Raw genomic sequence first — 14,253 nt, 5'->3', positions numbered from 1 at the left:
ACCAAACTTAACATTGCACTAACAGAGCAAGCCCCTTGCGAAGCCGAATGATCTTGACCGTCGATTGAGTCGTACCCCACCTTGATTAATGATGGTCGATGTCTGGGTTTCTTTCGTGGGTGTCAAAAGCGTTGTTGGTCCATAGTTAAACCCCGAGGTGGCCTAGCGGGCTATTCAAGCGGGGAATCGCGTCGTCCTCCTCGGCCTCATTTCGACTTCCGGCGCCTGCGGTGGTTCGTCCCCGGCTCGCTCCCCGGCGTCTGACCGTGAGAGGATGCGGTGATTCGGTGGAGGTCACAGGAAAAAGGAGGAGACGAAGACCAGGGAATGGGTACGGAGGTGCCGGTGGCGTGAGGAGCCTCGGTCGGCTATGAGAGGAGGAGGAGGAGGAGGGGGGATTCCCCTCTTTTTCTTCTCCGGTAGCAACCGGAGGATCCCTCTCAGATTCCGTCAGCTTTCCCCGGGATCCTTCGCGAGGATCAAGCCGCTCCTTTACTGGTGCCTGGCCTTCGCACTCCTCCTCCTCCTCCTCCTCTGCCGCCGCCCCTCTCACTCTTCCGGAACATCCCTTTGTCCCGGGTCCGCCTTCTTCGTCTTCTTGATCTTAATTTCCATCAGTAATTCCCACTACTTTGAATAGATTGTTTAGAGATGTCGGTTTCTTCCCTTTTTCTTGGGCTTTCTAACCTTTTCTCTGTTTGTTACCCTTGTGATCGTTCTTACAGAACTGGTTACTTTTGATACTTAGTGACCAGATGAATTCTGTAAACGAGCTTGCTTCTCACATGATCCATCGAGAGCTGATGTCTTGCACAAAGAGGCAGGGCATCACCAATTTAGATAGCTGCACAGCACTCTAGGGTCCAAAAACTTCTTTTTTGTGTGATATATGCTACAATCCAAAGCTTCCAATCTTGTAGGACAGCATCAATCTTAAATTATTCGATTGTTCATTGTTCAATGCTTATTTCTCATATATTGTTCTACAAAATGAGGCCAGTATATGTTTCTCTTGGCACATGAGAGACTTCGGCATCGGCCAATTCGAACCAAGTGCGGACCAACTAGGTACTTTTGGAGCCTACAATCTTTCTGTTGACTTAGCCACCCGCAGACCCTGCACACAGGTTGTCCAATTCATTGGAATATATAGGTAAGGGTGTTTCAGAGAATATATTCACACGGTGTCCCAAATCGAATATGTTGGTATATGGGCTTTCTTCTTATAAGTGACTCTTCTTTAGGGGAGTGCACCAAAGCAGGGCATCGATTAAGATATAGATGACTTTGATATTATCTCTTTGATGTGAGTATCTATCATAATTGGGTAATTACTCCTAGCAAGGAAATCATGCAATACTTGGTTTATTTTAGCACCAACTACATAATTGGAATCGAGCACCAACTGCGAAATCAACCATCTTTGAGTTTTCGGTGTTCGAATGTCCAATATGTAGTATATTTTTTTAAAAGCTTGGTCTGATCATTCAAATGCTAGTATTTTGCTTAAGGCAATAATATTTACTATTTTCTTTTGCTGTAACTTAAAGCCGAAGTTGTGTTAAAGAAGTATTGAAGGATTGCAAAATAGTCATGGAAAATTATACTGATTAGGACTTGCAAACCTCCATGCTCAACTATTGTACTACCGTATATAAACACATTGTTGCCCCAAGTCTCACCTAACTTGCTGTAATTATTGCTTTTTGCAGGAAAGGTTACACTATACTGATTAACACATGGAAGAGAAATGACCTTCTGAAGCAATCTGTTGTCCATTATGCTTCTTGTGTTGGAGTTGAATCTATTCACATAGTGTGGAGTGAGCCTGATCAACCTTCGGATTCCTTATGCGATGCTTTGTGGCAAGCTGCACAACTAAATTCAAGAGGTTGCAATGGTACTGAGCTAAGATTCGACTTAAATGAAGAAGACAGTCTAAACAACAGGTTCAAGGAAATCATGGATTTGGAGACAGATGCTATCTTTTCAATCGATGATGATGTTCTATTTCCTTGTGCTTCAGTAGAGTTGGCTTTCAGAGTCTGGCAAAGCGCCCCTTCCACGATGGTAGGATTTGTACCTCGTATGCATCGGCTGGATAGGATGGTAAGCTCTCACTGATTACTGTCTTTATGTTATAAGCCTTTGATGACCTCATTATTATCTTTGTAGAATGGTATTCAGGACTAAGCTGACTTCCAAATTATTTCATCTCTCTCTTCTGTTTTCATGATTCACACCATGCTTGTCTCTTACAAATACGCACTAGTATTTACACCTATCTTATCTAGAGCATCTTGATCTTTTGTTTATTGTGTCTTTAAAATTTTGTTAGAATTTCTTCTTTAGTTCAAAAATTCCTGTCCAGAAAGGGAATGAGGAATACTATAGGTATGGAGGGTGGTGGTCCGTTTGGTGGATGGGCACTTATAGTATGGTCCTCTCGAAGGCAGCATTTTTCCACAGGAGGTATCTCAATCTTTACACAAACCACATGCCTGCATCTATTCGTCATTACGTAACCAAATATAGGTGAGCATAGTGCTGTCACCTTTCAATTTAGAATAACCTGATATTCTCATTTGGTTTTATCCCTGACGGTGTTATGTTTTTGTGTTGAACTTTGTGATCTTATGTTGCAGGAACTGTGAAGACATTGCAATGTCATTCCTTGTCGCAAACACAACAGGTTCTCCTCCTATATGGGTGAAAGGTGAGGACACAATTTCATGAAGAGACCTTTTTTTTTCTTCTTTTTGTTGCTTAGTTTCTATTCTTAATCATAGCATTGCATTTGATCAACATTATTGCTCATAGTTGTTTAAAGGTTAAAACTTTTTCAGGCTGGTCTTCTATTATCTATTGTGGCTACCTTGTGAAACACTCATGTTTCACTTGGAATTCCTCGCATGTTTCTGCATACATCTCTCAAAAAGCTAATACAACATTCATTAGCGTTTACAGCTTCAATCCAAACACATGAATGAATGAGAATGTCTACACATCATATGTATATGAATGATCCTACTTTAAACATACTGTTGATTATGGCCTGCTTTGTTATCTATGTATGAATTTGGCTCCAATCAGTACATTTGATATGATTGAGAAGGATTACTTACGGTATACTTCTCACCAGGCAGGATGTTTGAGATAGGATCAACTGGCATCAGTAGTTTAGGAGGCCATAGTGAGCGGAGAACTCAATGCCTCAATTTGTTTGCTGAAGTTTATGGTCATATGCCTTTGGTGGCGACCAGTATGAAGGTTATAGACAGTCGGCACAGCTGGTTGTGGTGACTCATTTACTTCCTATGCTATAATTTCATTGGTCATGCAACATAAAATTAGTCTGTATCATATGTTCTCTTATTTCCTCCTCCTCTGTTTGGTTTGATGTACCTTTAAATGTTGTGTAACTACAATTACAATTAGATTGGATTTTACATCATTGCAGGATGTGGATCGCAAATTGATGATGTTAAATTGGATTTTATATTAGTCAAACGGATTCGGATTCTGTTCTCATTCCCAATGGGCTGGGCCAAGAAACCTTTCGGCCGACATTGGCATTGGATGCAGCGGCCTTTTAATGGACAATGTCGCGGACAAATCTTGAATAGCTTCTTATCCGCTCTCTTCCATCTCTCGCTCGCTCTCGCCCTCACGATGGCGCTTCTCACCCTGGGACTGGAGATGGGCGCCGCTCCCGTCGCCGTGGCCGCCTCGCGCCTCTCCTTCTCGCGGAGCGGGAGCCTCGTGGGTTCGTCCTCTGTCGTCTCCCTGTCTCTTCTGTCGGCCTCGACGCCCCTCACCTCCGCGCACGCTCCTCCTCCTTCCCTCTCCAGTTAAGACAGACGAACGAATCCTCTCTCTCTCTCTCTCTCTCTTGTTTCGTTCCTTCTATTTATCTTCGTTTCTCAATCGTATCCTGTGGATCAGTTAACTGCGGCAGAGGCGATAAGAAGACCGCGAAAGGGAAGCGGTTCAAGCATTCCTTCGGAAACGTAAGCAGTTCTTCTTCTGTTATTAAATTGGGCGTCGTCGGTGTTTAGTTTTAGTTGGCTGTGTTGCTCAGGCGCGGCCTCGGGACAAGACGAAGGGGAGAGGTCCGCCGCGGTCTCCGGTGCCGCCCTCGCCCCCTAAGAAGGACCGTTTCGATGATGGAGAGGTCGTCAAGATCGAAATCGATGAGTCCCTCTTCTCCTAGCTCTTCTGAACATTGCTTTTCTCGATCTGTACTTCCTCGTGTAGCTTTTTTCTGCAAGTCGGATTGCCTAATCTTAACTCGTTGAACTTTCTCTGATATTTGCATCTACCGATGAAGACGTTGAAATTTACGATCGCAACACCCCCTTTTTGCATCTTCGCTAGTTGTCATGGTTGTGCACATCACCTGCTTGCAGTATTTACTATCTCCCTTTTCCTTCTCCGCTACCTCTATTTGTTTTCCGAGTACAGCACACGCTCGTTGGTTTCACTCTTGTGGTCTTCACATGTGCCCATCTCATGCGCACACAAACACGCACAATTCTCCTTTTGTTCCCATGGAAAATTATCATGGGCATTTATAGTTATCTGAACTCCCTTCTTAAGTTCAACCATGAAACATAGGTAATTTAACTAGTAGCTTTGAGCTTTGCTTCCCGCGTCATGGCCTGACATGTAGGAAGCACTCAACCCTTTCACCTGTAATGGTTTTGCGAGGGCCTCTGTAGTTGTTTATTGAAGCTGGGCATCCTTCCAATTCAGTTCCGCTCTCCACGGTAGAGCTCAGCTCATTGCTGTTTCTCGACCCATCGTCCGTGCGTTAAGACCTCTATTTCCCGTCGGTGAGCGTACATTGTGAGCCATTCGAATTGTCGACCAATAGATTAGAACTACTGAAACACCAAGCGAGCCTCCCGCCGGAGACATCTTTCGTTTTTTACAATGTGGAGAAGCGAGAGATCAGACACCAAAGCCCACATTATAATCTCACAACGGGAAGATGATACGCAATAGCCATCCACCCAAAATACAAAGGCATCTGCACCACTCCATTCCTCAGCCTAGCGGGAGCCATGGGCTCGATCAAGGCTGTGGCAGTGGCAGTGCGAATGAGCCAATGGCACAACAGCTTTCAAGTTAGGCGTCCATATCAACAGCATGCTCGCTCAATTCATCTTTGAAGGAATTGGGTCATGACTCACATGCCTGGGGCCATTGCAATCTGGAGAAACCATGGAACAGTATTCACAATAACAAGTCCTGAAACCTCAACCAACCAATCATGTCTCCAGAGGAACTGCCAATCTATCGTCGATGCACTCTGCTTGGAGAACCTCTGTCTTCCCGGCTTCGGTAACGGGAGCTAGAGGATTCTTCATCGTGCCTCCTGCGTTTGTCATTTCCTTGCTTGTCTAATCTGTCTTCCCGGTTTGCTTCTAAATTTCGCCTGTCCGAGGGCTTGTCCCTCCTTGACTCCCTGTACTCGTCATCATCTTCATAGGTCTTTAGTCTTGAAGGATGACTATCCTTGTTTACCGATCCAGATTTTGAGTCGCCCTCTTTAACTCTCTGATGCAGAGTAGGATCTGAGGCATGTCGAGAGGCATTTTTGTGACTGTTTGGAGGGCCATCGTATCTGTCATGATTCCATCTTGAATCACTGTCCTTGGGACCCCAGCCTGTGTTTGCGCTTCTCTGTGTGGAACAAACAAATATAAATACCGCTCCATAATACTATACTGACTAAACACTACTCCATATCTGCTTAAATCGAAAAACATGGCCATGGGCACAAGAATACAAATACAGCATGGTAAAACAAGCGAAAATAGAAATGGACAACAATAATAATTTGACAAAGCCAGACACTGAATTGTAATTAGAAACAGTGAATATTCAATTTTGATTGTTGGCCAATAATCAGTTTTGAATCATAAAAATTGAAGGACAAGAAGTTAAACTTGTGCAGAAAATAAGTAGTTCAATGAAAAACAGGACAGTTATCCATCTTATCCATACTTCAAATGTTGGACATTCACAATAAGAATGTTTTGTGAATAGTATATATAGAGGGCAATCATGTTTTCTAACATGCATAAATGTTAATTATCAAAATAACTAATAGTTTTATCATGTTTAATTTAGGAAAAATTCAGTCTAAAATTAAATGAGATGAATATTCTTTCACAGTTTGACGTATCTTTATATACATATATAGGTTTCCAAAAGAATGCTTTCATTGCAATAGAAAACCCAGTTGCAGCATAAGGATTTCCAAAACATAATACTTCAGCATGAAGTAAATCAGCAAAGTACCAAACCTTTTCAGGCTGTCTGGTAGGGGTGGATTTCACCATCGCTGACTTCTATTTCACCCTCAACATACTGTTAGTATCATATATTTCCAAAGGCCGCTAATGCGGACTTAATTTTACTACTAATTGACTCTCTAAATCAAACAAATTCAAACATATAGCTATTAGGAGGAGTTAAATTCAAACCTAAATAATAGCCATAATGGACAAGATTACAATAAAAAACAAACAAAGCCAAACTAATGAAACCAGTCTAAAAAAGAAACCTAATACTCTCGAATTGGATCCTAGCTAACCTTTTCCTGTATGTAACTAAAAATTTATAAAAATATTTAAGCATAGTGAACTTGTCGCAAGAATATACACCGTGAGAAAATATACCTGCTCATCATGAGAAAATTTGCAAGAATCACCAAATTTGCATTCACCCCTTTGAAAGGCACGACATACACCACGTGACTCCCTCTTTTTCTGTCGCTCCTCCTCATCTTCCTCTTCCTTTTTCTTATAGTTACTAACATGATCAACTCTTACGATTCGACCAAGGATCTTTGCCCCATTTAAATTGTCTGCAAGAAAAATGTGGCAGATACAAAGTGGTTAATTGTAGCATGCAAATCACGATCTTTAGAACTAAAACAACTTACCTACAGCAAGAATTGTACTCCTTTGATCCTCATATGCAAGAAAGGCAAAACCTTTTGATTTACCAGTACTCTTGTCTCTCACAAGATTAACATCGACTACCTCCCCATACCTAAAATTTGCAGAATATCAATATTAAAAGAATTTAAAGGCGCTAGAGAATAAAGAAAATTACTGTTGAAGTTTTCAAAGGAACAATGGTGTAGGTGCTTGCACCATTAAGGCATGAGCCTATCAACAGACTTAGCAGACTCATACCAAAGATAATATTGGCTCAGAAAGAAATGATATTTGGTTCAACATCAGATCCATTGATCTCGAAACCTTAGTGTTTAATCATTATGATCTATGAGAATAGGGCATAGTCGCTAACTAAATGCAAATATGAATAATTGAACTGGTAATTGAGAGGAAACAAAAGAATTCATTCACATGAATGTGGATAAGGCATTAGGCATCAGTATGAAGCAAGCAAGGTCAGAACCTGCGCCAAATATAAAAATAGGAACCACAATTGAGTTTGGGGTCCTCTTACTAGCATGTCAAACTTCTAAACAAGCATGAAATTTAAATATTTGCAACCAGTCGAAATAAGAAACATGGCATATACATTCTATTTCGATTTTTGATATGGAAGAGTTCAAGAAAAAAAAGGAAGGATATTATTGATAAGAGTGAATAGACATGCCATTTCTTGAAATCTCTCATTTAGTTCAAAACCATGGTGCATCTATCGTGCATCCTCTTCTAGTTGTACCTACCAGTTCTTTTTTTGGGGTCAATATCAGCAATGCCTTACACCAAAGAAGAGTTCAATCCACTGCTTTATTATCCGGTAATTCACCGGGACACAGTTCAGACTTGGCCGACCTGAATCCTATCCAGAAAGGTGCTCAAAAGGCTTTCAGAATATTGTGTTATAGGTAAAATGTTAGCAGATCTACCTCACTGATCTCATCTATGTAATTACATCCGTAAATCACTTCCTCGTTGATAAAAAAGAAGAAAAGCAGGACATGTCTAGGGCAACAAGATCCAGTTGACCAACTAATTCAAAAAGGTAGTAGGTTCGGACAAGGAGAAGAAGAGGGGCAAGGGAGAAAGACTTACTGGGAAAAGACGGCGAGGAGGTCGCCCTCGGTAAGATCAAAGGGGATGCCACCGATGAATATGTAGGCGGATTCCTTGTATTTAGCGTGCCAGGAGGCCTCCTCCGATATGCCCAACGCCGCCTCGGTGGAGTTGATCTTCTGGGTCCGCTTCACCAGCGTCAAAGGATTCATCCTTTCCTTCTATGCCTAATTACTCGCTCGTCCACGCGCTGCAGTACCCAGCTCGGCCTCTAAGCAAAGACACGTTCAAGTCCTAACAAAAAGGAAAGAAACCCGAGAGGAACGGGTCAATTCGGGCTTTGCCGGTGCGCGAATGAAGAAACTCCGAGACGAGCGCCGCCGGCGAGCCACAGAGAGGAGAGGGAGGTGGTGGATCAGTCGTACCTGATGGATGACTGCATCCAGCGGAGAAAGGGCAGCGGTTCGGCAAAGGCGATGAATCAGGGCCGGACGTCGATTGGGGATAGCGAAAAGGTCATGAAACGAGGATTAGGGTTTACTTCCTTCGGGTTCGGATCAGCGTCGGACATGGAAACCCAAACCCGCAAACCCGATCCGTATCCACTCCACCTGTCAAACCCGACCGGATTAGCCTACGCTGCTTCGTGCCGGATCACCGTTCATCAAATATTCGCGAGTACATATACTTAACACGAACACCCACACGAAGCCCTGGTTCTGCGTGGGCCCCGCGTAGGACGTCGTGGCACTGTCTTTAGTGCGTCCCATGCAAAACTAGGTGGGCCACCACGAGAAAGGAGTCGGGTAGGCCGTGGACGCTGGATCTGACTCACGCAGCTTAATCGGGATTTCCTTTCTTATTTTGGGATGATTAGGAGAAGCTTACAATATTCGCGAGTACATATACTTAACACGAACACCCACACGAAGCCCTGGTTCTGCGTGGGCCCCGCGTAGGACGTCGTGGCACTGTCTTTAGTGCGTCCCATGCAAAACTAGGTGGGCCACCACGAGAAAGGAGTCGGGTAGGCCGTGGACGCTGGATCTGACTCACGCAGCTTAATCGGGATTTCCTTTCTTATTTTGGGATGATTAGGAGAAGCTTACAATATTCGCGAGTACATATACTTAACACGAACACCCACACGAAGCCCTGGTTCTGCGTGGGCCCCGCGTAGGACGTCGTGGCACTGTCTTTAGTGCGTCCCATGCAAAACTAGGTGGGCCACCACGAGAAAGGAGTCGGGTAGGCCGTGGACGCTGGATCTGACTCACGCAGCTTAATCGGGATTTCCTTTCTTATTTTGGGATGATTAGGAGAAGCTTACAATATTCGCGAGTACATATACTTAACACGAACACCCACACGAAGCCCTGGTTCTGCGTGGGCCCCGCGTAGGACGTCGTGGCACTGTCTTTAGTGCGTCCCATGCAAAACTAGGTGGGCCACCACGAGAAAGGAGTCGGGTAGGCCGTGGACGCTGGATCTGACTCACGCAGCTTAATCGGGATTTCCTTTCTTATTTTGGGATGATTAGGAGAAGCTTACAATATTCGCGAGTACATATACTTAACACGAACACCCACACGAAGCCCTGGTTCTGCGTGGGCCCCGCGTAGGACGTCGTGGCACTGTCTTTAGTGCGTCCCATGCAAAACTAGGTGGGCCACCACGAGAAAGGAGTCGGGTAGGCCGTGGACGCTGGATCTGACTCACGCAGCTTAATCGGGATTTCCTTTCTTATTTTGGGATGATTAGGAGAAGCTTACAATTAATTACCTGCCATAGCATTATAATTAATCAAGAAAAGATACGTATTATGGATAATAATTATTGGTTGCTCCTATTAGCGCTCACCGCTCACTGACCTCTTGTACTGAGTTGACAACCAATAAGGGCAAATCGAGCAAGCTTCCTCCTGAGATCCAGAATCTTCCTTCGCCGGTCTCCCTTCTCTTTGTACTCCAATCGAACCACTCGCGCGTGAGGCCGCATTGATCTCCTACCTTTTGGGCCGCGACAACTGTGGGCGCCTATGGGAACTTACCATTCCTCTGCCTCGATTCAGTGGCGGGGTTGATGCGCCTTAGCTTGCTTGGTCGCAACGGGGGACTGAGACTCGCTTGGCCTAAATGGGGCCGATCTGGGGCAGCGGCAGCGGCGGCGGCCCGGAGCCGGGAAATTTCTTGCTCGTGCTCTGTTTCGCCTTCGGATCCTTCGTCGCCCGCTTCTTGCTCGACCGCTTCCTCTATAAGGTTCGGATCTTTCGTTTTCTTTTAGGGTTTTTTGGATAGCGCGAGACAAAAGTAACTCATGTGATGTTTATATGTTTTGATTGTCAGCCTTGTGCTATGAGATTGTTTGGTAAAAAAGCTGTTCTAATGATGAATGATGAGGCCAAATGGTCAAAGGTTGTGAAGTGTTCTGAGTCAATGTGGAAGTTGACCTACTATGTTACTGTCCAAATATGGGTCCTTTCAATCATCAAGCAGGAGCCTTGGTCACTGGATACGAAGGAGTACTTCAAAGGGTGGCCGAATCAAGAAATGAAGTGAGTCCAAAACGGCTTATCTTTTCCTTCACTTTGTTAATGCAAGTTGGTTTTGTATGCTATTAATGAAGTTCATGTTGATATCAATTTGATAACATTGAAATGATACACACTTGATATCAACTTAAAGTTCAGCAAGGGACAACTCAGACTTGGCATGGTTGACCTATGTTGTTGTTTCCTGTCTCATTGTTCTATATTGAGGGATCTAATAAACATGATGATGCAGTGTTCTTGACTTAATCTGTATTAAGCATCTAGACTAATCTGAGCTTAACATAGTATCATCTCTCCAGTTCTTATACCTTTTATTCTTTTTACTATTGATTTTTACCCTCTTTTGATAGGTCTTCTTTGAAGCTTTTCTACATGTGTCAATGTGGATTTTACGTCTACAGCATTGCTGCTCTCATTGCATGGGAAACTCGCAGGAAGGATTTCTCAATAATGATGTCCCATCACGTAGTCACCTCAACATTGATTGGATTTTCTTATATTACCAGGTACCAATTAGAGGTTGCTAGTTATTCCTTTGCGTCTTCTAGACTCTTTTTGTTGCTTTATGTATTGATTTAGCTCTTATGTAAATTTTTATATTCAGCTATGTTCAATTCCTTCTATGAAGGAGATTAAATGAGCCAATGTCTGAAAGATGTCTCCTCTTGACCCATAAACTTCACCACGAGATGATGGATAATAAAACTAAGGTGAGGAACCATCTGACATGATTGATGACTTGAGGAATACACCGCTGTTATAAAACCATGACCCTGACTCGAGGATAGGCATGCCAAGTTCTACTCTTTTCTAATTCTTCTACCCATAACTTTGCCGGGGTTTAGGCTTTGAAGGTTTTACTTTTTCCCACTTCAGAGGAGCAACTCCTATAAACAAGAAGAAAAAGCATGGATTTTGATAATCACACCAATTTTACTCTAGAACTAAACTTGTGGTCCATCGTATAACCAGCCCTCAATTTTGATACAAATAGTATATATGATGTTTAATGATCTGTTTGAGGGCAGATTTTGGCATCTGTGACATACATTGCTCTCGTGAATGATGGCATTGAATTTTCTTCAACAATGCTTCTCATTGGGGCACCTGCCATGTTTTCGTTCAAGCATTGAACTTCTCCTGCATCCCTGCTTTGTCTGGAACGAGAATTCGTCCTCAACCTGCTCTCCGTCATGAAGAGAGATGTGAGAGATCAAGAGCGAAGGCGAGGGAGGAAGGGGTGACAAGCAAAGAGAGAGATCAGGCGGAAGAATCCAGCCAGTGATTTGATTCAACCCCACAAGGGGGATGGATTTATACGGCCTTGGTCCAAGTTAAACCCAAACAACTTAATTAGCCAAATATATAGACTTTTCTTCACACAGAAGGAACTATTAGTAATAACTGTTAGCAAAATTGTGGTGCTGATCTTGTTTTCATATTTCTTGTGTTATTGAGCTGGATGAAGTTTCGTATCTTATCAAAATTAGTCTTCTTTTGCTGCTGTTTGCACTCTTTGAATTTCAAAAGGTACTTTATTTTTTGACCTTACGTTGTCACATGTAAGCTGTCATTTCGTTTGTTATTCTTATGCTTTATCTCCTCCCTGATATCCTAGTGTACTTTTTGGTGATGATTGGTGCTTGAACATAGCACATCACAGTGATAACTATTGTTTTCTAGTTCACATTCATCACTGTTTGTTTTCTGGAAAATTGAAATAGTAGATATTTTACAGTTATCTTTGCATTCAACTTACCATGTGTTTGAAATTTAAGTTTAGCGAGTGATGCCGGTGCCGATTTCCTGTTCTATTAACAATGTTAGGGAGTACCGACCTAATGGATATCGTTATGCAGGTTTTTCCGAATAGGGACTGTAATGCTTGCCCTTCACGATACAAGTGATGTCTTCCTAGAAGCAGCTAAATTGTTCAAATATTCAGAAAAGGAGATGGCAGCTAGCTTGTGCTTTGGACTTTTTGCCTTGTCATGGTTAATTCTGCGATTAGTATACTTCCCCTTCTGGATAATTAAATCCTCTAGGTATTTTTCATCATCAAATGTTCTTAAGTCATTGAGATATCTTCCTTTTCATTTGGCTAATTGTTACAATGATTGCATTTTCAGCTATGAGTGTGTCCAAGCCTTGTCATGGATGGAAAATTTTCCAACCACTTTATATTATATATTCAACACAATGCTTCTTACCCTGCTCGTCTTCCACACCTACTGGTGGAAACTGATATTTGCAATGATTATGAGACAGATGGGTAATAAAGGCCAAGTGGGAGAGGACATCCGATCAGGTAAAATATGTACTCTTTGTAAAATCTTTTTTCGAAGAATTTTGCATATTTAGAAGCTTCTGTTACTGACAACCGAGATAAGCTGATCAGTTGCGTATCCTAGAATTAGTTATTGGCCTAGAAACTATGAGGAAATTTTCCATCGAGAACCAATGAAGGAACTGTTCAGAGAAATAGTTAGACTTGACCTTCAACAGAATTATACCAGAAGTCTTCTATTTTAGAACTGGTTCTTGCTCTCATGCTAATGTTCCAGCATGTCCTCGAACAATTATGACTATGGACTTGAGAGTCATAAGCTTGCCAAGATGTAATTGGTTCTATCTGTCTATCGATGTTATGCTCCCTCTTCGAAAGGTTATGCTATTAGTTAAGCTATTCAAACTTCGCTTGCTCTAATTTTTTTTTCAATTAAGGAACATAGCAAGCTAATTTCTCCAGCATGTAATTGATTTCAGACCTTGACCACTGCTTAGAATCTCTATCAGTGTCTTTAATTAAGGTGCCAAACTTGTTCTTTGTGGAGATATCTTATGCTTTTGAGTTTTGAAGCAATGATTACCATTTCTCCGTGATAAGCAAACTGCTGATCTCCATCCGATCCAATTACAGATTCTGAAGATGGAGATTAAACTCACGTGATCCAGACTTTGCATTGGGAGATGTGATCTATAACAAAAACTATGGTGCAGAATTTTGCGCATTCATTTCTTTTAACTTTATAACCGCAGATCAAGTGCCAACAGATTCTTGTACTCTGTCTACTGCTGATTTAGAGCTTCATCGATTAAAGGCAAAGCCTCCTTGGGACAAAGATGCACCGGTGGTACTGAAGATTTTTGTTCTGCTTGCATGAGGTATATTTTTTGTATAACAAGGTTGCTTCTGAGCTTCCAGATGTAGAAAGATTGTCATCCATGAATATGAAAACAGGAAATATGACAACGCAAAGTTGTTTTCAAGAAACTGATTTGCTATTTATAGCGTTGGCAATTCGTCGGAATTAAGTTGTAAATCAATTTGTGTGCCTGTGGAAGTTGATGGCATGTTTTGACTGGAATTCTCTTTCTATTATAATGGCTTAATTGTTCTTTTTCTGGTATTTGAATTCATCTCACGGGGACGGATCTATAAACCACACTGTTTACGGAAGGCTGAGCACCGCTGGAGGTATCTTCGATGCAATATGAGTTACCAGTCCATTAATTTTGTTTTATCATTCTACCACTGCACACATATCTAACTGTATCATCTCTTCTAAATCTATGTGCGAGTGGATATACATCCATGACCAATTCTCTATCATAATGCACTGTAAATAGTGAGCATAAATGTAATATTTTATTTTAGTCTTATTCATATCTTTCGTA

The 14,253-nt window shown here is 42.3% G+C and overlaps 3 protein-coding genes across 5 annotated transcripts; 2 read left to right on the top strand and 1 right to left on the bottom strand.

Annotated features, from left to right (window-relative positions):
• The first annotated feature begins 189 nt into the window (after positions 1–189).
• LOC135580733 (glycosylinositol phosphorylceramide mannosyl transferase 1-like) lies at positions 190–4,309 on the top strand. Of its 2 annotated transcripts, none has more exons than XM_065087794.1 (7): positions 190–498; positions 1,713–2,109; positions 2,339–2,535; positions 2,646–2,716; positions 3,461–3,850; positions 3,946–4,010; positions 4,082–4,309. In XM_065087794.1, the coding sequence occupies exons 1-7, from the start codon at positions 371–373 to the stop codon at positions 4,211–4,213; spliced, it is 1,380 nt and encodes a 459-aa protein (XP_064943866.1). In that variant the 5' UTR covers positions 190–370; the 3' UTR covers positions 4,214–4,309. The 2 variants fall into 2 exon arrangements, with proteins under 2 accessions (XP_064943866.1, XP_064943867.1); XM_065087795.1 differs by lacking the exon at positions 190–498 and adding an exon at positions 554–617.
• Positions 4,310–4,956: 647 nt separating this feature from the next.
• On the bottom strand, positions 4,957–8,587 carry LOC103968955 (zinc finger CCCH domain-containing protein 25). 2 transcript variants are annotated; one of them, XM_009382327.3, is made up of 5 exons: positions 8,450–8,587; positions 8,064–8,318; positions 6,956–7,065; positions 6,690–6,877; positions 4,957–5,688 (listed from the first exon to the last, which is right to left on the bottom strand). In XM_009382327.3, exons 2-5 carry the CDS (start codon positions 8,234–8,236, stop codon positions 5,299–5,301), a joined length of 861 nt encoding a protein of 286 aa, XP_009380602.2. In that variant the 5' UTR covers positions 8,237–8,318; positions 8,450–8,587; the 3' UTR covers positions 4,957–5,298. The 2 variants fall into 2 exon arrangements, with proteins under 2 accessions (XP_009380602.2, XP_009380604.2); XM_009382329.3 differs by having other exon boundaries at positions 8,064–8,274; positions 8,450–8,521.
• Positions 8,588–9,849: 1,262 nt separating this feature from the next.
• Positions 9,850–13,820, top strand: LOC135596082 (ASC1-like protein 3). Its single transcript, XM_065087796.1, has 6 exons — positions 9,850–10,282; positions 10,370–10,578; positions 10,926–11,081; positions 12,435–12,620; positions 12,705–12,883; positions 13,496–13,820. The coding sequence occupies exons 1-6, from the start codon at positions 10,160–10,162 to the stop codon at positions 13,513–13,515; spliced, it is 873 nt and encodes a 290-aa protein (XP_064943868.1). The 5' UTR covers positions 9,850–10,159; the 3' UTR covers positions 13,516–13,820.
• The last annotated feature ends 433 nt before the right edge of the window (positions 13,821–14,253 follow it).

Source organism: Musa acuminata, chromosome BXJ1-10 (assembly GCF_036884655.1).
Source record: "Musa acuminata AAA Group cultivar baxijiao chromosome BXJ1-10, Cavendish_Baxijiao_AAA, whole genome shotgun sequence".
Lineage (NCBI taxonomy): Eukaryota > Viridiplantae > Streptophyta > Magnoliopsida > Zingiberales > Musaceae > Musa > Musa acuminata.
This window is presented reverse-complemented; position numbering and strand designations above follow the sequence as displayed.

What these genes read in the sequence shown, in the direction of transcription:
- LOC135580733 (XM_065087794.1), top strand. Translation starts at nt 371, where the DNA reads ATGAGAGGAGGAGGAGGAGGAGGGGGGATTCCCCTCTTTTTCTTCTCC. An exon ending in TGCATCGGCTGGATAGGATG is followed by an intron (nt 2,110 to 2,338) that starts GTAAGCTCTCAC and finishes AAATTTTGTTAG; the next exon opens with AATTTCTTCTTTAGTTCAAA. An exon ending in TCCTCCTATATGGGTGAAAG is followed by an intron (nt 2,717 to 3,460) that starts GTGAGGACACAA and finishes ACATCATTGCAG; the next exon opens with GATGTGGATCGCAAATTGAT.
- LOC135596082 (XM_065087796.1), top strand. Translation starts at nt 10,160, where the DNA reads ATGGGGCCGATCTGGGGCAGCGGCAGCGGCGGCGGCCCGGAGCCGGGA. An exon ending in GGATTTTCTTATATTACCAG is followed by an intron (nt 11,082 to 12,434) that starts GTACCAATTAGA and finishes ATCGTTATGCAG; the next exon opens with GTTTTTCCGAATAGGGACTG. An exon ending in TGGATAATTAAATCCTCTAG is followed by an intron (nt 12,621 to 12,704) that starts GTATTTTTCATC and finishes TTGCATTTTCAG; the next exon opens with CTATGAGTGTGTCCAAGCCT.
- LOC103968955 (XM_009382327.3), bottom strand. Translation starts at nt 8,236, where the DNA reads ATGAATCCTTTGACGCTGGTGAAGCGGACCCAGAAGATCAACTCCACC. An exon ending in GAGTACAATTCTTGCTGTAG is followed by an intron (nt 6,878 to 6,955) that starts GTAAGTTGTTTT and finishes TTTTTCTTGCAG; the next exon opens with ACAATTTAAATGGGGCAAAG. An exon ending in AATTTTCTCATGATGAGCAG is followed by an intron (nt 5,689 to 6,689) that starts GTATATTTTCTC and finishes TGTTCCACACAG; the next exon opens with AGAAGCGCAAACACAGGCTG.